This window comes from Ornithodoros turicata, unplaced genomic scaffold, assembly GCF_037126465.1.
Source record: "Ornithodoros turicata isolate Travis unplaced genomic scaffold, ASM3712646v1 Chromosome45, whole genome shotgun sequence".
Lineage (NCBI taxonomy): Eukaryota > Metazoa > Arthropoda > Arachnida > Ixodida > Argasidae > Ornithodoros > Ornithodoros turicata.
Genome location: NW_026999376.1, coordinates 1,032,384 through 1,059,526, shown reverse-complemented (window position 1 = coordinate 1,059,526; position 27,143 = coordinate 1,032,384). Strand labels below are relative to the sequence as shown.

Sequence of the window (27,143 nt, the reverse complement as noted above, 5' to 3'; positions counted from 1 at the left end):
AACATCATTGAAGCAATCCTTCAGGGTGCTGCACGTTCAACCAAAACTGTCACCATCTCTTCCACCCAACCACGTCCGGACCTCAATTCCTCTCCCTACGTGCTTCTCGCAGAAGAGCTCTGAGACGAGCGCAACGGACAGGCTCCTCCGATGACTGGATCTCCTATAAAAAAGTTTCTGCTGCCTTCCGAAGACATGCCCACCGTCTCCGACGCACTCAATGGCATAATTTCACTGCTTCCCTTACTGCTCATTCACCCTCCTCTGCTATCTGGAACATCATCAGATCACTTGAGGGTTCTCCAGCGCCCAAGCGACCACTGGCCGCCCTAGCTCTCGCTTCTAACTGCACTCTATCCGTCCTTGCTGACACTTTCGCCGACTATATTTCTACGACCTCTGTGCCAGTTTCATTCTCTCCTTCAAGTAAGACCGCTACACCTGCCCACTGTGGGCCAGAAGATGACCTTTTCAGCTTAGCTGAACTCGGAGACGCACTCAAGCGCTGCAAGCGCGGGCGCTCCTGCGGAAACGACCACATTACATACCAAATGCTCACGAATCTTGACTCACCTGCTGTTAGAAGAGGGCGACAACAGCCTTGTGGCGCATGAGCACTGTTTCTCGCGCACTCATTCTACCTTTGCAGTTCGCTCCCACATTAAACCTGTTGTTTCGCACTGCCGCACTGCGCTCTTACTTCTTCCGGTTATGGGCCCAGCACGCTTCCACTGCGCTTCCTGAAAAAGCTTTTACGTTACTTGAAGTACATCAGAAGCTTAAAGCTGAAGCTCTCCGGGCAGCCAGGTATGAAGCTGGAGTGCTACGTGGATGCGGATTGGGCAGGAGATGTGTCGGACCGCAAATCGACTAGCGGGTACTTCGTCCAGCTGGGAGGCAGTCCCGTCTCCTGGTCCACGAGGAAACAGTTGTCTGTAGCATTGTCATCTACAGAGGCCGAATATGTCGCAGCGGCACACGCGTCACAATAAGTTTTGTGACTTCGACAGCTCTTACAAGTTTTTGGTTATGACCAACTTCAGCCGACCTGCCTTTACGAGGACAACCAAGGCTGCATCAAGCTTGCACTTCGCGAGGGACACAGCGCGCGAACAAAACACATTGACGTGCGACATCATCATCTCAGAGATTTGGTCCAACGCGGTGTCATACACCTGCAATACTGCGAAACAGCCAGGATGGTCGCCGACGCATTAACCAAACCCATACCGCGACCGCGACTACTGCTTCTGCGGGAGCACATGGGTCTCTTTGATCATTAGTTGTCGAGGGGGGGTGTTTGAAGAGGGCGACAACAGCCTTGTGGCGCATGAGCACTGTTTCTCGCGCACTCATTCTACCTTTGCAGTTCGCTCCCACATTAAACCTGTTGTTTCACACTGCCGCACTCCGCTCTTACTTCTTCACCTGCTCGTCTCCAGCTACTGGATTTCTACAATTCGATCTGGATTTCCGGTGACCTACCTGACTCATGGAAACATGGCACTGTCATTCCCATCCCCAAACGTGGTAAACCATCCTCAAAATTAGAGAACTTCCGCCCTATTACACTCACTTCCTGCGTATGTAAAGTGATGGAGCGTATGGTAAAACGACGACTCATATGGGCTCTTGAACAACGCCACATGATTCCTGACCACATGTGCGCCTACCGCCGACATCGGGGAGCGACTGATGCTCTCATCCAACTCACCGCAGCAATACAGCTGGCACTTTCTAAGGACCGTATCTCTCTTGTCTCGTTCCTCGACGTCAAACAAGCGTTTGATACCGTTAAACATGAAGCCATCACTACACCTCTACATCAATCTGGCATCACATGCAGGCTCGGTGCCTTCGTACAAGGATATCTCGAAAGCCGTACAATAGCTGTTGCAATCGAAGGGCAAGTAAGTTCATCACGTGTTCTCACCCGAGGAGTTCCACAAGGCGGAGTTCTCTCCCCCATCCTTTTCAATATTGCAGTCTCCGACCTTCATCTCAACGCTCCCGACACTCTTTACACCGCAAAATATCTCATATATGCAGACGACATCTGCCTCCTCTTTCATGGCAAGCTCAAGCCCTCCCTTCAAGCTTCTGCTCAAGCTACACTAAATCACATTTCAAGCTCCCTCGCCACTAAAGGCCTCCGTCTCTCACCGGAAAAATCAGTAGCCCTCGTCTGCGCCCCCAAGGGAAAACATATCCCAAATAGCTTTCCTGCACTCTCCCTCCAAGGAATCCCCATTCCACGTGTGAACAAGACACGCTACCTCGGCATCATCTTTCATTCCCACCTGTCATGGACCCACCAAGTAGACCACATGGTACGCAGCTGTCAGCCGCTCCTTAATGTTCTAAAACTTCTCTGTGGCAAGTCTTGGGGCAATCATCCTCGGTCTATGCTTTCACTGTACAAAGCGCTCATACTAAGCCACATGAACTACACTGTTTCCTTCATTGATCCCTCTCCCACCAACTGGCAACGCCTAGAACGACTACATCGAACTGGTCTACGCATCGCTCTGGGTCTCCCGCGGGCGTCTGACATCGAGGAAACCTTACTAGAAGCAGAAGAATTGCCAGTACGCATTCACGCCGAGAGATGCCTCTATGAAGTTCTCGACAGGCTTCGGCTCACTCAGTCAGCCACTTCTGTCATAAATAACATCAAAAGCTGCTTCAACACGAACATCGGAAAATTGTGCAAGTTCTACCTCAGAAAAAATTTCAAACTGCAACCTCCCCAAGGCTATGAAAATTCGCCTTCACCGCCCTGGAGAGATTTCTTCCCTAACACAGTTACCACCATACGGAGCATTCAAGGAAAAAAGCATGCGCCAGCAGTCGTCTCACGTCACAAGGCCCTTGACCACATTTCTAATCACTACAGCTGTCACAGTCTCATCTATACCGACGGCTCGGTATCTCAAGACTCTGCCTCTAGCGCCTACTTTGTTCCTTCTAACAACCTGCAGTGGTCTTCAAGACTTGACTCCCACACTATCTCATCTACTTCTGCTGAACTATGTGCCATCCTACACGCCTCCATCGCTTCGTCTCTTCATAAGCTTAATCAAGTGGTCATACTCACACATTCCTCAGCTGCACTTCATAAGTTATCGGATGTTGACAATCAATCAGTACTGGTGAAGAGCACCCTACGTGCGTTAGAGCTTGCCCAGAAACAAGAAATAAACATTACCCTACAATGGATTCCTGAACACGCTGATAAACTTGCCAGGGCAGCTCACTCTCTACCCTCAAAGCCCTTTCCTATCCCGCAAGAATGCCGCCGGAAAACAGCCCTTATACAGACATCCAGTTCAGCCACCAGACGCCCACGCCCGCCCCCCTCTGTTGTCATGCACCTGCAGCAGAGCCACTGCCACTGTCCTTCACCGAATCCGCACAGGATACGCCTTCACGCACAGCTGGCTTCATCGGTTCGGACTTACACCGACACCACTATGTCGACAGTGCTCTTCAAATTCGGAAACCATAAGTCACATCCTGCTCGAATGTCCCACCTACAACGAAGCACGCAGACGGCTGCTCAACACTGACCCTAGCATATCTTTGGTGGCAACTCGCCCGGCGAGCGACGCCGCCGGACTGCTGCTCTGGTCGCCTTCCTAAAGGAAACGCGGCTTATATCGCGCTTATGGTGTATTGTAGGTTACTTTTTTCTTTTCTTTTTTTCTGCGTTTTAGTCGTGACGCTGCCCGCTTCCAGCGTGGCCAACCACGGCGAGCAGTTTTCATCTTCACCACCACCACCACCACATTGCACTGTCAGCGTGCTTGCGACTGCATTTGAAAACTTTACATACGCACACAGGCACCACGTACGCCAAAAAGAAAAAGAAAAAAAGACGAAGTCGAGTCATTCGTATCGCACTGTTGGAGCTCATTCCATCTCGAGCTAACGTGCTTTGGAGGGACTGAGAAAGCAAATGCACGTGAGCGCGTTCGTCGATGCAACGCATGCTTCTTCCTTTTTTTGGTACCCTGTATTAAAGCCTGTGTGGAAGCACTCACCTCACACAACCGTGACGACGCAGTAGGAACGAAGTACTTCTTTTGTACAACGTGCAGCCAGCGTGCGCGACGATCAGCATTCCGACTTCCCGTTGGGAAACGAAACATTCGTTTTCCATGTTCACTACGGCTTTTGCAGCCGAGTGCGCAGCAACCGGTCATGCCGCATTGCCACAGAGCACACCCGGAGCGTTCGCTGAGTGTTGAAAATACGTATAACTCCAGCAAAGACGCGAGTAATCAGCTGAAGTAATACCGAAGTTCGGTCACTGCCGCTCTGTATCCAAAATGGAGTCGCGGAGGCGCTGGCGTCCAATGAGTGTGCGGCGCGATCAACGTTGCCAGCATTCTGTCGGCACAGGGCCGGGGAAAAGGAATTCAATACTCTGAGCGTAGCTATTTAGTGACTCTAGGAGCAGCCGGCGCCAGTGGGCCCTGCAACATGGCGGCCCGAAAGCACGCCTCTCCCCCGCGAGCCCCTCTCCCATGCGCGATCCAGCCTTTATACATAGACATCTTTGACTTTCTCCGCTGGCTTTTCCTGGAGACTTCGAAATGGAAGCATCGCAAACCCGAAAGGAGCGAGCAGGCCTTACACAATTTAGAATTGCATAATAAACAGGGTGTGTTCTTTGTAAGATTGGTACAGCACAAGGCATGGTCCAAAGTAAAATTACGCGATATATTGCATTATAAACACAATCCTACCTCGCAAATACTGTTCCATCTGCTCGATTTATGAATGATTTTTGAGGTGAACCGAGGGTGTACATAAATCGAGGGTCGACTGTAGTTTGAAGACGGAGGACACGCCGAAGCCACCCGTCCCCCGCGGCGCTGTCGTAAATTATGCTGCGAATTAGGAGCCCTGTTTCTCATCGACTTCGATGTCGGTCTCTTTCTCTCTGTTCGGTGGACACGTTAAAGCTTGGAGGTGAGACCGGTATAGCGAATGACTAGTACAAATGAAATTTCTAACGTAAGACGAGGTAACTGCAATTCTAATTAAATGAAAGAGGTGACTGTTGTCATTCTCCCAACTGCGCCATCGTAAGCTATCCCAAATGATTTACTGCTACACTTTACACTACCATTTCCGGTTAGGTTTGCAGCGCACAGTTGGAAATAACCGGCTTGAGCAGGACTGTGCAAAGTGACCTGACTTCCTGACGTCAGGAGAAATCATGAATCAAACAGCGTGCACCGTGGGGTGTGCAAAAGCACTGTGATAGTTTTCTTACGCTACGCCCTAATGCACGCTCTAATAGGGACTACATATACACGTAATGTAAGTTCGCGAGGCCTGACTGCTAATCGAATATAGCAGAAGGTATAGTACCACTGCAACGCGCCGAAAAACAAAGACACAGCTGAAGTTCGACAGAACACAAAGCGCACTTCCAACACGTCTTTACTACACAGAAACACAAACAAGGATCCGAAGCACTGGTCTTCGCAACGCCCACTATGGACTTTTGTCCCAACCTTTACAATAATGCCCTGTGAGAGTAGCCTTGTGCGGAGACAATAATAACAACAACCCTTTGGAAGTAATAGGCTGCCATGATATGTAGTAGGCACAATTAGGGACAACGAGAGCGAGTCACCTGATTGACATTCTCATGTTCCCCCTTGTGCGTCATGGAAACCATCATGAGTTGAAGGGCGGAAGAAAATCTTCCCTGAAAAGCTGGGAATATTTTCTTTGTGCAAAATCGGCTGTTGTTTGAAGTACAAACCAACACAAGTTGATTTTGATTTGGATAAAATGACAATCGGACATGTTTTTTTTTATGTGCTAGAATCGGAAATTAGTTTAAAAAATGTACAGCACCCCGTAGAGCAGCAACTGTAAATTAAGCTACAAACGCGTCCTATTTAAGCAAGTTGTGCGTTACATAAGCAGTGGGAGTTCTCGTTCGGACACAACGTATATGCGACTTAAAATCGAAAATGGAACAACCCAACAGGACTCGTTTTCGCCATCTAGCTTTGCCATCAAAAACCAGCTTTTATGGGTTTGCGTTCATTCAGCGTAAGTTACGAGCAATATTTGGAACAGTAATCGTCTTGTGTTTGATACAAACTAATTCCAGAGAAACAAGTCACAGCTTTGCATGCACATCCTTATATCCATTAGAAATAGCAGAAATATAACGTCCCTTTTCGCAATAGGGAAAGTGCCACCGAAAATCACAGAGGTGGCATCCAATGTATTGCTCCGTCGACCAGTGGCGTAGCCAGACCTCCAAGGTAGGGGGGGGGGGGGGGGGGGGGAAGCACATATACTTGTGCACACTGCAAAGAGCGGATGGAAAAAAAGGAACGAAAATAGTTGATTTGGACGTTCAAAATACGATTACATGTACAGGCTGTCATGACCAATGAGGTAGTGTCACGAGATTTGAGAAGCTCATACTGTGAAAACCATTCAAGAGTGCTGCTTAGATAGACGCCATGCACTGCAAGAGGTTTCGCGATCGTCACTCTGGTCCCCCCTCCCACCGCCATATATTATGTTCTCCTCGGATTTGCACGATTTGCCTGGGTCGGTCCGTGGCAGGTAGGGGGGCTCGAGCCCCCCCCCCCCTAGCCTCCCCGTGGCTACGCCACTGCCGTACACTCAAGCGTGCAGGGCGAACGCAATTCATCCTGGACAGGTCATCGTCGCACGTCACAGCAAACGTCAAGGCACACGTGAACTTAAATATGGCGGCGCCCGTGATCGGCGGGCAAACCGTTTGTAAACAATGCGGTTGTTCATGTTGCGGAAGAAGCACCGCATAGTTTACGCTGGCAAAATACGTTCATATCTTGTCGTCATGACGACGGAAATATGTCGGGAAGTTCTTTTTTTTTTTTACCACATGTAAACAAAGTCAAATGGCCTCAACATGACGTTTTCTACGACGTGCGACCAGGGCAAGATGGCAGTTTTGCCACAAGCACCCGCAAGAGGGTAGTTACAACAACACTTCACTTACCTTCTACGTACTTGTGAATGGCATTATAAACGTATCCGAGTGACTTGTATCGAAAGGGCCACTTATAGGTATCATTGTTGTCAAACCAGGCAGCGGAGCAGACGAAGTGGTAGAAATCTTCACATGGGCCAACCGTGTTGTTCAACTTCGACACTACGAAGTTGGCTGCAACAAATGTTACACTGTCAAATATGGTGTTTCAATCGAGCGCAAGAACGCTTCTTGTTTCAGCATTGGTGTCTTACGGAAACAAAATTCCAGCGCGTTGTTGTAATGTCAATATTAACACGTGCGTTAATCACGCTAAAGGGCTTAAAACCTCCAGTAAAACAACGAACACAGGCTGTCATGATGTGATACATAAAACAAGATACATAAAACAGGACGGCGATAGCTGTGTGTATAACTAATTGAGAAAGTTACCCCCTTTAACAAACCGCACATTTAAGTCAAGATGCAATGTATAGAAACCTCGATGTTGAATTTAAATAATGTCACGTGTATGAAATCCCATTATCTTGAAATTAGGGTTCATCATATCCTTGAAGAGGCGCAAGGGCAAACACCATTGGTTTGAAACCGAAACTACCATAGCGAAAAAATCCGAGCCATTCATGTCCCATTCCATTCCTAAGAAGGTGTCCACCATTCCCATTCCATTCCGCCTTTTGATAAAGCTGGAAGGAGAGGGGGCGCAGGACGGCTGGTCCCGGCAGAGCCGTATATAGAGAGAGTTGGCCATGTTTTGATCTTTTGCCGCTTCACGGGCGGGGTCTGTTTTGACGTAATAGTTGCTAGAGCACCGGCCAAAAAGCCTGAATCCAAGCGCAATACACTTATCAGCCAGCGGGTAGGGGCCATTTCGATGCAGTCCACTGGCTGGTCGACAGGTATTTTTCTCGTACTCAATGTAATCTACCAAAATCGTCGGCTTATGGTCCACAGGCGAAATCACACAGGCTGGGGTTCACACGAAAACAGACATCACACAGGAAATCACAGAAATCATAGGCGTATCGGTGAGCTCGATCATGCCGGATGTTAGCGCACTCACCAGATAAGATCACACGTGCTCTTTTTAGAAGTGTGATGTTATCCGGTCAGTGCACTAATATGCGGCATGATCGAGGTCACGGATACGCCATACCGACCTTCACGTGAATTCGTAGCAGGGCCCGAAACGCTGAGCTATGCCTTCGTATCGTTTAGGTGTTTGCCAACATTAGGTGTTTGCAAACATTGACATGCTTAGCCATATCGCTAGAGGCCTGTTGCTCTGGGCCAGGTGGCGCAAGTGAGCAGCAACATCAGCGCCCCAAACTATGCAACACTCCTCAGTTTAGCAGACGACGCGGCGCTTTCTAATACACGGTCCCGAGTTGTTCGCAGTTTTCAAGAAGCACCGCTTTTTCTGTGGATTTCCTACAGGTTTTGTAACTTTCCTTGGCACCATACCGTTTGAAACACCATGCAAAACCCGCTGATGAAACTCCTTACTGTTTGGATTCGTGGCTGCTTGGGCCAGAAATGGCGCTGTGCAAACTTCAGTGCAACAGCCCTAGAGCAGCAGAAGGCAGACAGTCCTGCGATGTGTTTAGTGAGCTGAAGGAGTGGTTCTTTTATTTGGCATTCAGTTATTGCGTGGACAGCCCCCCCCCCCTTTCACCACACACCCATCGCATGGAGCACAGCACGTGCAAAATAACACATTCCTGACACATCAAAGAAAAGCAAGAACGTTATAGGGCAATATCACACCAAGTAGTCCGATCAGAACTCCATCATAATAGAGTCTTGCTGCAGCACCTCATCTGAAGCCGCATCATCTTTGGCACGCTGACGGCCCCCACCCCTCGTTGTTGTCAGTTTGGAAGCGTTCGGTGAACGCATCACAAGAAAGCGCCTATTGGGCACGAAAGGGAACACCGGGACAAGGGCTCTCTCGGGTTGATTGCTTGACTGTCCTTTTGTAACAAGCATTGTCCATCTCAGAAGGGACTGCACATAAACCGCGATTCTTTTGGATCACACTTTGCATGAACAACTCACCCGTTGAGAAACAATGCCTCCCGTAGCACTTTCCTTCAGTGGATGTGGAGGCCACTTTGGGTGCGTCATCTACATAAGAAATAGCATAAAGTTCGTTGTCGTCTAAACATCTTTGCATTGAAGAAGACTATCACATAAACACTATCCCGTTAAAAAAAACTCACATGCGTCCGAGCTGTCGTTTATAATTATTCGTGTTGACCGTTGGGCAGGCAGCGCTGGAAAAGCATCTCCTGAAGTGCATGAAACACGAAGCAAGGTATCAGCATAGGTTGATTCAAACAGAGGTAGGCAATGAGGGCTCCCAGGCAGCCCAACGTTCCAACACGTCGATAGTGGGGCCACGATGTGACCGCGATAATACAGGGTGTTATCCTAACCGGAACGCCATGCTCGCCAATTGAACCTCTGTATGCAATAAGGGGAAAAGTCGATTTATCCCCTTTTTACTATTTTTGCTGTAATGACATATATATCAGAATGTACCTGCAAAAAGAAAATTTAGGACCGTATTGCTATTTATTGACCCGCTCCAGGACGGCAACAAACTGGAAATGCATGCGTGTCAGTGGGATCTGCCGTCAGATCAGGCCCCTTTCCTCGGTTTGGGATTTTTAGACTTATCCGGTTCAATTATTCAATGCAAGTGGAACATTGTGATGTCTACATGTAAAGCTCATAAGAACACTCAATCATGGTAAATTTTGAAGTGATTGAGCGCTGCAGCATAAAGTTATAAATCGAAACATGCGATTTCGTGAGTCGAAAGAACCAAGATGGCGGATTACGCAGAAAATTCCTGCGACTGCCAGATTCCTACTGTTTTCACATCCCAGAACCGTCGCATAGACATCTATTTTTGATATTTGGATGTTCTCGGGATTTAAAAAAAAAGAATGCTATTTTTGTTTTGAATCAATTTGTAATTGATAGTACGAGTAGTTAGATTGCTATAGCAACTTTCGCCTTTCACCATATGAGGCGCAGGCTCCCTTGTTTTCCCCTCCACCGCGTACGCGGATTTCAGAGATACCAAAGCGAGCATATACTGAAATACAAATAGTTAGAGTACGTTCATCAAGTGTAGCGTGGCGTATCACGTTTGCAACGGTGACAACATCTTTGCAGTTAACTTGTGAGCCTGCGAACGACGTCAGCGTATACCTGCGAACGTTCCTGACACCCCATCCTGGCAAATATCGTGTTTTTAACTCAAGCCAACGCCTATAATGTGATTACTTGCTAAACCCCAAAATTTTCCCGGTTTACTTACGTCATGCCACTAACGGTCACGCGTCCTAGATGTCTCCGAAAAATAACGCGCGCTCGCTCCTTTCTTTTTACGTCTACCAGATGTCCCAAGGATATAGAAAGTAAGACACTTTTCGAAGTCACATTCTGGACATGCAGGTAACGTCGCAGAGACGTGGCGGACATATGCGACCTTTGTGGGACGTGCCTGGGATATTTCTGGTTTACTGGTTAGCGGTTTTAGTCTCTAGGGGCGTCGCAGTCGCTCGTGTTTTAGTTCACTCGGCTGCTAACCCTCGTTAAAGGAGCATTAAAGTGGTATCTAACATGGCCAAAAACTGCTGTCATCTTGTGAAGCAGTATGTGAAAAGCATTCCCACAAAATATTTCTGTCCAAAGTTGTTTCACCACGGTACAATTAATTTGGAAAATCGCTGCCGCAGTGACAGGCCGGAGCGCTCCAACTGCAGACCACACCTACTCTACTGTGACGTTGGTGGTAGAGAGCCCTTCATTCGTTCGTAGGAAAAACCGTCTGCTACGACCATTGCGAGCTGTTTCTTGTTGACTTCTATTCTTTATATGATTTATATCGCGTTTTCTAAGAAAAAAACAAAGCATATATGCATCCTGAGAAAATGAGATTACGATCACAAGAGTAATATATTCGTGGCTTCTGTGCAATCTCAAAATTCACAGTAGCAGAAAGCAAGCGATGGCGGCAGTATTGTGGCGCCACCTGTTAGCCACTGAACCAACTGCGCGGTGAAAACGTTCGGACAGCCTGCACACTGTCGCGAAGCACGGGGGTTTTCGCTGTACAAGCGCAGTTAATTTCGCCCTGCACCACTCGTTCTTCCCGTGGTGTCTGCGGTCCCAAAAAATCGTGGCTGTGTCGTGGACAGCCTTCAAACCCTCCGTTTCGGACATCACGTAGCCGGAGAACGCATGGCGTCTCCGAAGCGGTAGCAGGCGCTCCGGCCTGCGCGATGTTGCTCACCTCGATCATGTGATCCCAGGTCCAATGAGGAGCGTCCTTCCCACTTGCGTCACATAGTGACGCGCGTGGTGGCGCTCATCACGTGCCTATCGTGAAGGCGAAGGAGGGTGTTTCGCGCACGGGAGGTTCAGGGAGCTATTGCAGGCGTCCCAATTTCGCTACGGTTGCACTTATTGTGGGAAAACTGTTTCCGGCCGCCTAACATTCCATACTGACCAAAAACAGAAACAAAGTCGTGGGCCTCCAGACTGCTCCTTTAAGTTCCTCATGCAGGCACTTGCGATGTGGATGTGACGACACCTGATACAGTTGGGCAACCCGCAGCACGGCTACATCGAGGTCGGACGAAAGAAAGGCTCGGGCAATGAAAGCGCGATTGCCTCGTTTTGACTAAAGGCCAACATCCATGGAACGATTTTGTTTTCAACGAAGTTCACGCGGCAGATTGCACAAGCTGCATGGCACTGTCGGTAGCGTGTTGGCTTGCTGAGCTCAAAATCGCGGGTTCGAAACCGGGAGGTTAGGCTTTTTTGACATTACAAAAAAGCAAAAGCTCCCGCTCTCTCGCCATTTCAAACACCCAGGTCATTCACTAAATAATGTATCATTTTCCATTCTCCAGTCAGATTTTAGATCAGATCGGTGCAGGGAACAACGCCAGTCTTATCTCATTTACAAATTCCAATCAACCATTGGCGAAGATCTCGGAGCACTTTCAACGGTAAGAAATCTGGCCGCCTAGATGAGCTACACTTTCTTCCTTTCCGTTTCTTTTCTGTTTCTCTTTCTTTCTTTTTTTTCAGCAAAGTTCGAAGCAGCGCTCACCCTGCCCAGGAATTTTCCCCAAAGCGGACAGTGACCAAAGGCGAATGACATCACCACCTGGACTTGACCTTCTGGTATTCCCGAATATGACTGACTGACAAACGCCTGTGGCGTGCCCGTACCGACTATGACGTCATAGTACCAAACCTATTTAAGTAATGTGTAACCAGCTACGCATCTTTTGTCCTGACGAAGACAGTGCCACTGTCGAAACGTCGACTCCTTGCCCATTTTACTTTTTAACGTCTCCCTATGTAATAAACCAGTGTTTGTAACTTCCCTAAAATCTGTTTCCTCGTCTTTTTTTGCAACTTATATATACATATATATACCGGGCGTCTCGGTTAAATCCCCGGGCTGAATAATTCGCGAACGGGTGCGGCAATCGAAGAACTTTCTTTTTGACAAGTATCTGTCCGATACCGTCCACAAGCCGCGCACCGTGTGAATGAGTGTGAGGCGCTCATTATTTGAATAGAAATTCAAATGAGTTTCGTGAAAAACAACTTCTATATCAGGGCGCCGCCGACATTAAAATGGGTACTACACTGTTAAAACAGAACTTCACCACATAGCTAGCTCCTAGCCAACCATCATTCCGAATAATACAATTATGTGTCCTGATTTGTTCAAAACAGGGGGGAGGCGCCTATCTGGGACAAGATAATCTGTCCGAGATAGGCGCCTCCTCCCATTTTCAACAAATCAATGCACAGAATGATATCATTCGGAATGATGGTTGGCTAGGAGCGAGCTATATGGTGAAGTTCTGTTTTAACAGTGTACCCCTTTTGGATAAAAATGTGGCACCCAAGCGGGTCACTTGTTGCAGTAATTAATTGGTTTCGGTTTACATATCTTTATCGCGGCTGGTCGCGCTGAAGTGCAAAAGGACGCTGTTCCACTCCCTTATTCACCAATGAATTCCGTGTCCTAGATCTTACTTCGCAGCGAGGAGTGCTGAAGAAAAAGTTTGGGCCAGTGCTGTGCTCGTAGAAAGTATGTGATGTCAAGGGACTATGCGACAAAATGTGTTTCGTCCGTGCGATCATAGAAGAGAAAGGGCGCTTATCAGTCAGATACGCGGGGTGGGAGACTGGCGATGCCTGGCGACTGCTGAAGTCAACCCAATAACACTATGACAAGAACACGTAATTCATTGGTGGATAAGAGAGTGGAAGAGCGTCCTTTTGCGCTTCACCGCGATCAGCCGCGACAAAAATATGTAAACCGAAACCAATTAATTACTGCAACAAATGACCCTCTTCGGTGGCAGCTTTTTATTCGAAAGGTGTCCACTGAAGGTCCCAGAAGGGGTAGCACGCATTTTAATACCGACGGCGCCCTGCTTTAGAAGCTGTTTTTCGCGAAACTCATTTGAATTTTTATTTAAATAATGAGCGCCGCCCACTCATTCACACGGTGCGCAGCTTGTAGGTGGCATCGGACAGATACTTGTCAAAGAGAAAGTTATTCGATTGGTGCACCCGTTCGCGAAATATTTAGCCCGGGGATTTAACTGAGACACCCTGTATATATATTTAAAAATCTGCTCGCATTTAGCTGGAACACCCTGTATATCTTGCAATTACACACCATGAATGAGGACATTTCAGAAAGATATCGCAAGTGCACAATAGAGATTCAAAGTGTAAAATCATAGGACAATATGCCATCACAGCAGGAACTTAAAATAATGTCTAAGAACGAACATTATAAGGATCCAGACAAACGACCACTTGTACAGTGCTGGACAAACGTTTACGGACACACTCCAGCGCATTCCTTCCACAGAATGACACGCCAGCAGCCAATGGGACCCAGAGCTGTACACGTTACCCAAAAAGAGTAACTGAATACGTTACTCGTTCCTTCGGAAAAAAAGTAACTAAGTACGTTACTCGTTACTAAGAAATAAAAGGAACGCGTTCTCGTTACTCGGAAGTAACGAGTTACTTTTATACGTTACATTTGCAACAGAAATACAGAAAAACAGCAGAAATAGGAAGGCATGACCTGCTTTATTTCCTTGTAAATATGTCAGCCGCCGAGCTGAAGAGCCGCTCCACTGACGCGCTCAAAGGGACCACCATGTTCACCCTGAGGAACAGTTCCTGGAAGCGAGTCAAGTTTTCTTTCATCATCCACAGGGGGTAGTCCTCCTCGATGCGCAAGAACCTCGTGAGCTGGGAGTCATCAGCATCAGTTTCAATCATACGACTCTGACGTGTGAATGCGAAAAAGTTGTCTGTGCTAGAGCTCGGTGTGGTCGTTGGTGTCCCCGTTGCTGGCGTGCCGACGTCGCAAAACTCTTTTTTCAGCATCTCAGTTACAATCTCTCGGCGGGTAGTGCAGGCCAGTCAGGAAACCTTGAAACGCGGAATGACACCCGCAGCAAGGAGGAGCTCCTTGTCTTCCCTGAGGTGTCCAAACCTCACGCATCACCAGCGTGGAATGCCGTCATGCGTACAGGGAAACCGATCGCTAGCATCCATAGTTAATGGCAGTGATAAAAAAAAAGAACAGAAAAGGAACGAGTAACTTGCAGTAACGCGGTACCAATTTTTGTAACTAAGTACGTTACTACACGCTTAGAAATGAACTTCACCGCATAGCACGCTCCTAGCCAACCATAATCTCGAATGATATCGTTATCTTTCCTGGTTTGCTGAAAACGGGAGGCGTACGCCTTTTTTATGACAATTATGAACAGCATAAGTGTCACAAAATAGGCTCCGCCCCACGTTTTCAACAAATCAGGGACGAGAACGTTGTCATTCGGGATGATGGTTGGCTAGGAGCGTGCTATGTGGTGAAACTCATTTTTAAGAGTGTACACTGTTAAAACAGAACTTCACCACATAGCACGCTCCTAACCAACCATCATACCAAATGATATCATTCTGTGTCATGATTTGTTCAAAACAGGGGGGAGGCGCCTATCTGGGACAAGATAATCTGTCCCAGATAGGCGCCTCCTCTCATTTTCAACAAATCAATGCACAGAATGATATCATTCGGAATGATGGTTGGCTAGGAGCGTGCTATGTGGTGAAGTTCTGTTTTAACAGTAGTTACATTTTTGCAAAGTAACTTCGGCCTTACTTAGTTACCAGAAAGAGTAACGCGTTACCGAGTAACTTCGTGCAGCTCTGATGGGACCGTACGAACTGACAGACATATGCCTAGGTAACCCAGTCACCTGTTTGCAAGTCCGTATACGGTCGCATTCGCTGCTAGCGGGTCACTCCGAGGAAGGAATGTGCTGGAGCGTGTTCCGTAAAGTTTCGTCCAGCACTGTACACAGCTCCTGAAATATGTTGCCAATCGAATCCAGATCCTTTAAATGCAACTATCATCGATGACGTGGGATTGCCAGATACGTGGACTGTTTCGGACAATGTGTATCCCCTGCCGGAAGTTGTTGTGTGTTACAACGTATTGAGGAGGACATTTGACACGGTTAAACGTCCAACTTTGCCGTGCTACTTGGGCATTTGGTAAAAGAACCAAGACGGGTACGGTCCCGCTTTTCGCATTATGGGGTGCACACGGGCAATATATGCCCATATTGCCGACATGGTCCCATTACAGGCTCAAACTTGGCGATATGGGCCCATATTGCCAAGTTTGAACCAACATAGGTAAACTCCCGGCAAAACCGGCCCGATATTGGACCCGTATCGCCAACGCCCGGCCAATATGGGCCCAATATTGTGTGCTGCCTAGAATAGTCACAAACGATAGAAAGATTATGTCACGCCAATCATACACAGGTGTGTAAAGCGCAAACATAGGTATAGTGTAAATTCATATGATACACGGGTACGCGTCGTAAGAAGGCGTCGCGAAAGGTACGATATCAATAAAAGCAGTTAATGCTATCCAACGAGAAAATAGTGAGCTTTAGTGTATCGTAAGCTATCACCTTTGCGTACGTACGTAAGGAATAGCGATGATGGTTCTGCGCACGCGCAAAAACATAAAGAAAGATTCGTGCATTACGCAGCACCGCTACGCTATCCCTTACGTACGAAAAGGGGATAGCGTACGATGCACGAAAACTCTCTATTAACATTGTACATACCTGATTCCTTAAGATTTTCCCAGTAGATGAAGAAGCACGTTCCCATAGCGCAGAGTAGAACACCAGCTAAGCAGGTCATGGTCACAGCGAATTGGTCCGAGGGTCTGAGATGAAAATGAATCAACAATGGAATGAACAGAAAAACGGGCAGCGCTTTCCACAACAACGGACATTCAAATGCCGACAAATGGTGTACATCTCTCAAAATAGTCTCATGTAGGGTGTACGCGTTCTACAAACTATAGAGGTGTGTCGCTCCTATGGAGCTGTTTCTGAATTCCGCAGAATATGTCCGTGCCAAATACAGTCGACCCCCGTCTATCCGGACTTCATTTATCCGGATCCCGCGGTATCCGGACAAAAGGCCCGGGAACGGATTTTCTTCCATGTATTTTGTTCTCGTTTATCCGGACTTCAGCTTCCGGACTCGGACAAGAATTCCAGGGAACGAAAGTCGAAAATTCTTGTAATCCAGCTTCAGTTATCCGGACTACCGTGAGCAAGAGGAGACGCTGACCCCGCTTCGTCACCCTTTTTGCTGTGTTGGGATTATTCCCGTCACACGTCAGGGACCTACATTCCTCCGTAGGGGAGACAACCGTGCACGATGACCCCCTTTTCTGTTTGTGTGCGTTGGGTCACGTTGACCAGTCGAGTCATTTGGAAATATCTCGATCAACTGTCCGTTTCTAGAGGGGAAAACTCCAACGCGAGGGCTTGCAGCTTACGGTCCGTTGGCCGATGAAGACATTCCCCTAGCTGAGCTGCGATCCCTGATGCAGAGGCTCACTGCGACTGCCGTCGATGATGCTGCGGTTTCTGACTACGTTGACGTTGATAAGGACGATGACGCGTGTGCAGCTATGACTGATGACGGTGTGATTGCTGCTGTTGCCTCCGATGATGTGCAGTAAGACGTTGCCGACGACGCCAGTGAGAAACAAGGCTCCGACATTGACATTCTTCGAGCAGCGCAACAGCGTGGCTCAAATCTATGCAATTAGCAAAATTTTGCAGGAAACGAGTGCCTACACTACTATGTAACAGCTGTCATTGACGAGATTTCTGTGTTTTAATTAAACCTTGCTATGTAGGACGTTTCTATTCGGTCGTTTCATTTATCCGGATGCCCCGGTATCCGGACGATTTCGCCGGGAACGGCACCGTCCGGATAAACGGGGGTCGACTGTAATTACTCTAGTTTTGCCCAAGTTATACTCGAACTAAATAAAGAAAAGAAAGAGAAAACCACTCCACAGTGTTTCTTTTTTTGTGATAGAATGTATCCTGACTCAACACCATTTATGTAACCTTCCCGATCCTTTCAGGACCAGTCCTACGACTGATAATCACCTTAATTTAATAATTTCATAATCACCTTCATCACCCCTTGCGGTATTTAACTCTATAAGAGACTTATCTAATTTATTATTCTAACCTATCTTATTAGCTATCTAAAGCCCGAAGCCTGGCCTCACGTAGTCTGAAAATGCTGAGTGACATCCTTATCAGGCTCGCTGCAACGGTGGTGGAATTGTGGTACTGGATACTTCGAATTACATTTGTAAACCACGAAGAGGACCGAGAGACACGGACACAGAAGACGTCACACGCAAATTCTCAGTGTCTCAGTCGTCTTCTGCGTCCGCGTGTCTCTCGGTTTTCTTCGTGGATCTACACCAGCTAGCCTGCACCCTTTCCCTTGTTACATTAGTGAAACACTTTAAAGGAACTGTCGCATCCGACCCGGTCGATTTTGAAACCATAACGCTGTTTTCCTCCTCGTTCATTACGGGCAATGACGTCGAAATCGGACGCGAATTCACGCAGCAGTTTCTTGAAGCAGGTAACATCGAGTTGCAAAGAACACGGCCGCGGCAGAACTCGCACTCATAAGCCAAAATCCGCGTATGTACACAGGGTTTTCACTTGGTACAGTACGATGCGAACGAGAAGCAGACGAGATCGGAGGAAGTCGCCTGCACTATGATCCCATTAAAGCGACAGCCCCGACCTCCAGAGCATACTCGGTTCATGACTGCATTCCATTGTGCTTCATACGTATATCATCCACGAAAAATACGATGGGTAAAAACTGTAAATGTCTTAAACTGTATAGGTAAATCATATCCAGTTTCAGCTCCTACGTAACGTCACAGGCGTTCCCGTTGTCACGATTGTGCAAGACGGCACAACAACAGTCTGCGGCGTCCAAGGCGAAAGCCGTGGCGAAAGTCATGAACGGCGCGAAGGATGCTTTCTTTCCTGACAGCGACGACGACTTGTATGAGACCAGCTAATTCCAGGGCAAATGTCCCCTAACAACCGACCCGTTGCCGGTACGGGACGTATAAACAGAAAGACATTCCCCGTCGTCTTCACGTGAGACATCAGCCTGATGGGAGCGGTGCTTTGGTTCAGTAACTTGTGTTAATCTGAGCTACGTAGCGTGTGGCATTTGTTACGCAGGTGTTGCTGCTCTCCTTTGCAACCCCAAGAAGCCTGACGAATTTTTGCGGTGTGGGGGCCGCACGGTTATAGGCGAAATCTGTAAAGAGAATCAAATTAAGTGCATTTCGTGTCCCTATTTTCTTCTGTTTGTGCACAGAGGACTCCTAACACTACATGTGAAGGGAAGTGCCTCAGGACGAGACCCTCATATATTTCGAACAGAGGCTGTCTTTTGTCTGGGCACCGTACTCATCACTTGAATGGTATTGAAACGGTTGGAGACGACGTGTTAACGGTTCATGCGTATTGTGGGTCAACAGCGGGGAGGGTACAATAGCTCCAGTCTTTTACGACAGTCATGAACGGACTGCGTCCGTAAACCGCTTTGTTAGAGTGTGGAAGGGGATCATGCGAATGAAGGTGTAGAGGAGGTGGTGTTCCCCTACATGAGTCCTGACCGGCGATGATGGAATGTCCCAGCGGGCAGATGGTCGTGGCCTCACGCTAGGACGCTGCCCGTAGAACTGGCTGGCAAGCGCAGTGGCGAGCGCCAGCAGAGGCACGTCTTCATCGTCTTCCTCGGGCCGCCACATCACTCCCACCCTAGAGCTAGCGGTTGAGGTCCGCGTCGATACGTGAAGAGGAGAAAGAGCGGCGACACGTCGAATAGGGATGACTTGTTCAGAACGGGCAGTAGCAGCAGAATGGTTCGTGCGGGCAGGCGCTGACCGGGCGGGTTCCAGGGGCGGTATGAGAGCAGGTATGCCGAAGTAATTCCGAGAGGGGCGACAGAACCGCGACCGGTTCGTGAGCGCTGAGCGCGTAGTGTTGTCGCCAAGGAGACTGCGGGGAGGACCATCGTGAAGCACAAGGAGACCGGGAGTAAAACTCACCGTGGCCTCCGTGCGTGTCCCCAGTGGAACGTTGGTCCCGGGGCCTCTTGACCGCAACTGGATGCGGTGCCAGTATCTCGTACTGAAGCCTGGTGGGAAGGCGAGGCGGGCAGAGTTCTCTGACCGCTGGCGTAGCAGATGCGGGAGGTGCGGTCGACAGCGACGTACCGCAACCGGTATGGGAACGTGATGCTCGGGAATGTGCGCTGCCGGTAGCCCGAGGAGTGCCATCGCGAAGCGTGTGGCGACGTGACGCAGGGTGCGAGACCATGGCTAAAAAGCGATAAAAACCGGGCTGTTTGGTGGTACATCTAAAAGCGATAAAACCCCGGTGCAGGGGACACAAAGAGACAACACAGACTGCACACCCGACCCCTAGTGGCAGCCAAGGCCGTCATGCTGTAATGCTGATAACTTTGTGATAATTTTGTGATTACAGCATGAGGGCCTTGGCTGCCACTAGGGGTGGGGTGTGCAGTTGGTATATTTAAGATGTGTCCCTGCCATTAAAGTTGTTTGTCAGTCAGTGCTTCGTCTGTGTTGTCTCTTTGTGTCCCCTGCACCGGGGTTTTATCGCTTTTAGAAGAGACCATGGCGACGTGAGCTGGGTAGATTGGTAAGGTGGGTAGAACAATGGTGTTCCGCGGTCGGGCGTTGCGATGAGTGGAGCCCCGGTGGATTGACGTCGTCGCCTAGCTGTTCTTCGGTAGAACGATGCACCGTACCTTCGGAGATGGCTTCGGAGGTGGGCTTGCAAAGATTTGGGATATTATTGGTCCGAATTACGCCGAACATGGTGTTCATAGTTCGGGTCACCAAATGTTGAGGAGGTGGTGTTCCCCTACATTAGTCCTGACCGGCGATGATGGAATGTCCCACCGGGCAGATGGTGGTGCCGGTAGAACTGGCTGGCAAGCGCAGTGGCGAGCGCCAGCAGAGGCACGTCTTCATCGTCTTCCTCGGGCCGACACAAAGGCATCCGTACAGCACAGCGGGTTACAAACACGCGAGGTTTATAATGCGAACAACGGGACGAAACGGGCCGATAGGCATCCATGGGCGAACATTCCGAAAGATAACCTCCTCATTTTTTCGGAGTATTCGACCATGTCTGCATGTCGTTCTGTTTCTAGCGAAAACTCATGCGGCGGTCCGATCAGTGATGGACAGAGAGTTGGATGGATTGTAGCAGACACCGCTTTGCGGCCGGCCGACAACGATGAAGCCGGCCAGCTACGCACCTACGCGCGGCACGCTAAGCGCGCTATAGTTTTCCTGGGGCCGCCCAGTGGAATAAACGTTTAGTTCGACCCTGGCTCTTATGGTCTGCGCATCTCTCTTTCCGACCGCCACAGGATCACTGGACAGAGAGTTCTGAATAGGCAGAACCAGGGACAGAGTACCCCCAGTAGCAGAATGCCACAGGAGGACCCCTTGCGTGCGGTCAGCCTACATGCTACGGCTGTAATGGACCAGGGCATTATAAGCGTGACTGCCCCATGAGTCGGGGAAATTTGCGCTTGGCGCAAACAAATAGTAGCGCCGGCGGCGGTAGTTGGGGAACGAGGCTTCATGGGGAACGAGACCAGCTTTGAGGTGACGGTGCAGCCTCCCGACCAGGCTATTGGACGCGGGGTGGTAGGAAGTCACCCGAAGCCGAGAGGTACCGCCAATTGCCCTAAAGGCAGCGCAGAGGGGGACTCTCAAATTGCCGGCCTCGGTTGGTGATCTGACATGGCACACCAAAGCGGGAGACCCACATCGTCGCAAAAGTGGAAGCGACGATTCCAGCAGAAATGTCAGCCATAGGTGCGGCTTCGGGCCACCAGGTGTACCGGTGAACTGCAGTCAAGAGGTAGCAGTACCCGGAAGATGATGAGAGCGGGCCGACAATGTCAATGTGGACAGTGTCGCAGCTGGCTTCAGGAGGCTGGAACCTGCCAAGCAGGGTGAAGGTGTGCCGCTGTATCCTCGAGCTCTGGCATGCGAGGTAACTTCGAACCCAGGCGCCGATGTCGCGGTTCCAAGGGCAGTTCGCAACAGCTTTACTGTCAGCACCTCGAAGAACTGAAAATACTTCCATGCTGCGATGTTCTTTTTGAAGCATCAGGCTTGCGCCACGTGAAGTAGCGGGCGGAGCATTTCGTCCTCGTCGTTACTTGTGTACAGAGCCGGCTGGTACAATACTATATATTTACAGAGGCACCATGTAGTACTTACTCTGTGAGGGGGAGGGGAGTAGCACTACTTTAGACTGAATAAAGACCACCTTTCCTGATTCAACACAATCCAGTAGTAATCCGACACAAGCCAATTCGAAGCCGTTTTGACTGTAGCTCCGCCATCTATGCTAATTAGCTGGCTTGGCTCCGCCTCTTCATGCTGATTGGTCCATTCTAAGCCTGCCGATTGCTGTTTGGCTGGCGTAGCTCCATCCCTTCATGCTGATTGGTCCATGCTAAGCCTACTGATTGGCTAGCGTAGCTCCGCCCCTTTATGCGAATTGGCTCAGCCTCTATTCGAGGCCTACTGATAGCTGATTGACTCCACCCCTTAACCCATCACCTTAGGTGACGCATGCCATCACACGTCCACCTGATGGCTCTACAAGGCCAGACAGACACGAGAAACGTATTTCAAAGTTTATTGAGCACATGTTTAAGAAAAATCATGGCGGTCTTGGAAAGATTGATTCTCTTGATGGCAGGTGTGGTTCCTCGGAAGTGTCAGATCGCGTAGACGTCTGCAGGACATCGGCTAGGAAAAATTTGATCCTCGATGATGTTGAGGGCACGTGCACAGCGATCCGGTATAGGCGATTCCTGTAGAGACTAAATTCCGATCACTTGGCCGGTGATAGCGGAAATATGGCCCGGGGAACCATGCGTGTAGGTATGCTTATTCTTCTCCAGCTTGATGCTCGCGGTACAGTTGCCGGTGTCCAACGGCAGCGCACATGAGAGAAGCAAGACGAGAATGAGTGCCACATCCTTCCAGAGATGAGCTACAAATGATAGTGCGGCTTCTCTTCGACCGCATTATCGGGGGGAGACAGAATGCAGTGAAAGCCACTATTCAGGTTATCAACTTGAGCTTATCATATACGCAGCTTCTGCACAATAGGAACAATTAGTTGGTATAGGTTCATGATGACGAATAGCAGCAAGAAGACAAGGACAAGGTAGAAGTAGACAGGACAACTGCAGACTCTCAACTGAAGTTTAATCAAGGAACGTGAAGAAAAACAATGTGCAAGTTTCCGGCGATGCAGAATCAAAAATAACAAAGACGGTTAAGAGCATCAGCTGTTTACTATATACATTAAAAACAAGACTTTCGTGCAGTAGGCTGCACTTCTTCAGGTTTGAGGACCTGTTACAAGTGGTGAAGCATATATCAAAAAACCTGCCACCTTTTTCCACGGCGGTGAACATACAGAGATAACACCATTTAAGAAACCCTCAAGCTGGACACCAGACCCGTCGAAAACAAGCCCCATGATTGACAATTACATTAGAGCGGTTTATAACGATATTAAATGCCTAACTGTCATCGATAACAACGCTAATAATTTTAACTTATCTAAAGCAGAAAGGACGGCCTTAGTGAATCTTAAGAGACGTAAAGATATCATTATTAGACCTGCTGACAAAGGTGGAGGAATAGTCGTTATGAATGCATCGGCCTACATAGATGAGGCAAACAAACACCTTGATGATGAGACTTTTTACAGACCTCTTGATGGCGACCCGACGTCATTATTCTGCCAAATAATCAACAAGAAGATCTTAGAACTTACCAAAGACAACTCTCTCCCGCGCAATATAGCAGACTTTATTAAGCCAAAGAACACCACGCCTGGTTCTTTTTATCTCCTGATTAAGATGCACAAAATTAACCACCCTGGCAGGCCTATAATTTCGGGTATTAATACACCGACTCAGAAAATATCCCTCGTCTTAGATCACTGCATCAAGCATATTCCTCCACAACTTCCCTCTTATGTAAAGGACACTAACAACTTCCTTGCCCAAATAAATTCCATTAATAACAGTTCTCCTAACATCAACAACGCTATACTGGTAACTATGGATGTGACGTCATTATATACAAATATTCCCCATGATGAAGGTGTCAACGCTGTAGAGCTTTTTCTTTCCTCCTTTCCGTCTGATCTTCTTCAAACTAAAACCATTATCTGTCTTCTTGAGTTAGTCTTGCAGTACAACAACTTTGTTTTTAACGACAAACATTATGTCCAAGTTCAGGGCGCAGCGATGGGTTCCCGTGTTTCACCCAATTACGCAAACCTCTTCATGGGCCTTTTTGAACAAAGAGCCTTAGAGTCTTTTCCAGTGACACCATTAGTATTCCTGCGATACATTGATGATATTTTTGCCATCTGGACAGCTGACGAAACCTCTCTACTCTCATTTTTTGATCATTTTAACTCACGACACAATTCCATCAAATTCACGTGCAACTACTCTCGTACTTCAATCAACTTTCTAGACGTCACTGTTTCTCTCGAGTCGGGTAAACTCGTCACAGATCTCTATAAGAAGCCGACTGACAAACGGCAGTACCTTCATTTCAACAGCCATCACCCTAATATCCAAAAGCGAAACATTCCATTTGGACAACTCACACGTTTAAAACGCATATGTTCCAATACACAAGATTTTTTGAAGCATGCAAAGGACATGTGCAATGACTTCAAGGAGCGTAGATATCCCGACGATCTCATCGACAATGCCCTAGCCAGAGCCACCTCCCTAGACAGGGAAAGGTTGCTTTCTCGTGAATCCAATAAGGCATCAAGTCATAATAAATGTACTTTCATTACACCTTACAACCGCACACTCCGTAATGTAGGATCTGTGTTCAAACGCCATTTAAACATACTCCACGCCGATGAATATCTCAAAGACATTTTCCCTAATGCTCCGACTATTACATTTCGGAGATCACGTAACATACGCGACTTACTCACTTCCTCTCGCAATAATCAACAGAGTCCCGGTTGCGCTCCTTGCAACAGCAACCGCTGCCAAACTTGCTTATTTATTGCAACATGTACCTCCACCTGTAGCACTGTTAATGGTTTCGTTTTCTCTATTCGGCAGTCCCTCCACTGTAACTCATTCAATGTTTGCTATCTCATTACATGCAAATTGTGCAATAAACAATACATAGGCGAAACACGTAACACCATCCGTGAAAGATTTTATGGCCATAAATCAGATATTGTTAATAAACGCCAGTCACCTGTATCGCTACATTTTAATCTTCCGGGACATGATCTGCATACGCATATACTTATCACCATTTTAGAATCCGGGTACGCTAATGACATCAAACGCAAAAATCGAGAATCCTTTTTCATTTCGAAATTTGCAACGTTACAGCCGCACGGCATCAACGTGTACGGCGGTCCATTACAGTCCTTTACACTATGAGTCTATTTATTGTATTATAACTTGTCTGCCATTTTTCACATCATACACGATGATACACAATCAGTAAGACACCAACTCCGCGTTACTTTCCCAGAGTCTGGAAGCTCTTAGCCATCAAGGTGCTGTGTGTCCTCAATCCTTCGCCCTTGAGCCCTAATTCCCCGTACGCATTCTAAAGCCTTTTGTGCCAACTGGCTGCTGTACCTATTCATGTGCTGTTCACTGGTTTCCTCCACGTACAACTCCGTCTCGTCTGTATGTATGTCTGTCTGACCTTGTCGAGCCACCTCCTACTGATTGCGTTTTGTTTTTCATTTTCATTTTTGTTGATATTTGTATCGCGTTTGTAGTTCTCTTCACCCTTACCCTTTTCTCTTGTACCATGTGACTTGGTTTTTTGATATATGCTTCACCACTTGTAACAGGTCCTCAAACCTGAAGAAGTGCAGCCTACTGCACGAAAGTCTTGTTTTTAATGTATATAGTAAACAGCTGATGCTCTTAACCGTCTTTGTTATTTTTAATCAAGGAACACAGCATCTTAAACGCTAACATCTAGGTCACTGACTATCATCTAAAAATGTACACAGAGGACAAGGTTTATGCTGCCGGCTGGGAGATAGCACTCAACATCTTATCCATGCGTAGAAAATTTATTTCCACATCTGCTAACATGACAGAAAGGGAGCTGATACATCTGTCATTACATGTGGCAATAAGAAATGCCTCCATATCTCCCAGCTTCTGTACCGGTAGGAGTCGATGTTGTTGTATAGAGGTATCGTTTGTCATAGTACGCCTTAAGACTTCGCTTTACATTTCTGATGGTGTACATGCACTGTTTCTTTCCACTATTGACACCTGTTCGTGCCATATGCAAGTGCGGACGAATAGGGTATCGTGGTACGTATCATAGAGGAGGTGTATGTATACAGTATTTTTTTACATCCTTAGCTCTTGCAATTTGTTCCTTCCTGCTAATTTGATGGAGTACATTTTGGCTTTTAAGCATATTACTTCCTCCAATGGTATCCTACGAGTTTCACTTTGAACGCGCAAAGCCTACTACGATCCCTCTCTGTGTACACTGGATGATCCCGATCGAAGGAAGAAGAATCAAATTGTCATTGACGATCGCTCGTAACTGATCTTCGTAGTCCTTGTAGAATAGGCTGAGGATCAGAGAATCCATGTCAGAGTAGCAGGTCACTGGAAAAGAGAGCTTGCTCAATAGGGTGTCGTAGTAGAATGAATTATATGGTTAATTTACTGAGTTCCAAAATTGTAAAGCCAATCTGGAGTGGGAAATCGCATCCCATTTTTCTTTTGCGCGTTTCGTACATGACACAATCGCGGATAAAATTTCTATCCTTGCGCATTCCACCCCACTCTCGAGGTGACTTGCCATCTCCTCATCAAAGGGTACTCGAATATCCAATATATTAAATTAATTTTGTAGTGGTCTGCCGATGACGGCATTATTTCAGAGTTTGTAGAATATTTTTTTTCGAATGTCGCGCCTGAGGCAATGAGTCTGGCAACATTGAGCTCGATGTAGGGACACAACAATGGTACCTTGCGAAATTTTAGAATTCGGTAGCCTCATACGCAATCTACAATAGACCGTGAGCAGCGCGTAATGAACAACATACTCAACTTCTTCTTTGCATGCAAGCAAGGTCGTTTCGCTGTTAGCTGGCTGATGCATTAATTCTTCGCCATTCCTTTGGGACAACTGCCATCTCGGGAGCCAGGGGGAACCACCCCAACAGCTCGTAGATAGATTTTGGATACTCCAAGTCACATATCCCATGTCTGAATCTATGGGTTATGTACAGGCTACAAGGGCCGGGGGGTCACGGGTTCATCCCTCCTGGGATGGTATCTAAACACATTGGCAACAGTGGCAAGTCTAAACTGTCCGTTGGTGTGTGTGTACCCAATCGTTTTAAGTATGCCCTGCTTATGGGCTGTCTGGACGACAGGAACAGGACCATGTAAGACTGATTGTGGTCCGGGAAGTCCAGTGCGCACAAACACAATGTCAACTATTTGAATGTCAGGGACACTGGCACTGTGGCGACGGTCGAAGTAGTGCTTC

General features: G+C 47.9%; 2 protein-coding genes across 2 annotated transcripts in view; one reads left to right on the top strand and one right to left on the bottom strand.

The window, feature by feature from the left end:
- The first annotated feature begins 1,595 nt into the window (after nucleotides 1-1,595).
- On the top strand, nucleotides 1,596-3,569 carry LOC135374169 (uncharacterized). Its single transcript, XM_064607182.1, has one exon. It carries the CDS (start codon nucleotides 1,596-1,598, stop codon nucleotides 3,567-3,569), a length of 1,974 nt encoding a protein of 657 aa, XP_064463252.1.
- Nucleotides 3,570-4,902: 1,333 nt separating this feature from the next.
- Nucleotides 4,903-27,143, bottom strand: part of LOC135374168 (neprilysin-21-like) — a 36,006-nt gene continuing 13,765 nt past the window's right edge. The window contains exons 2-6 of the mRNA XM_064607181.1: nucleotides 16,240-16,343; nucleotides 9,241-9,309; nucleotides 9,077-9,145; nucleotides 7,028-7,192; nucleotides 4,903-4,970 (exon numbers count right to left, since the gene is read on the bottom strand). Of these exons, the coding sequence (XP_064463251.1) occupies nucleotides 4,903-4,970; nucleotides 7,028-7,192; nucleotides 9,077-9,145; nucleotides 9,241-9,309; nucleotides 16,240-16,343 (475 nt within the window). The remainder of the gene's footprint in view (nucleotides 4,971-7,027; nucleotides 7,193-9,076; nucleotides 9,146-9,240; nucleotides 9,310-16,239; nucleotides 16,344-27,143) is intronic.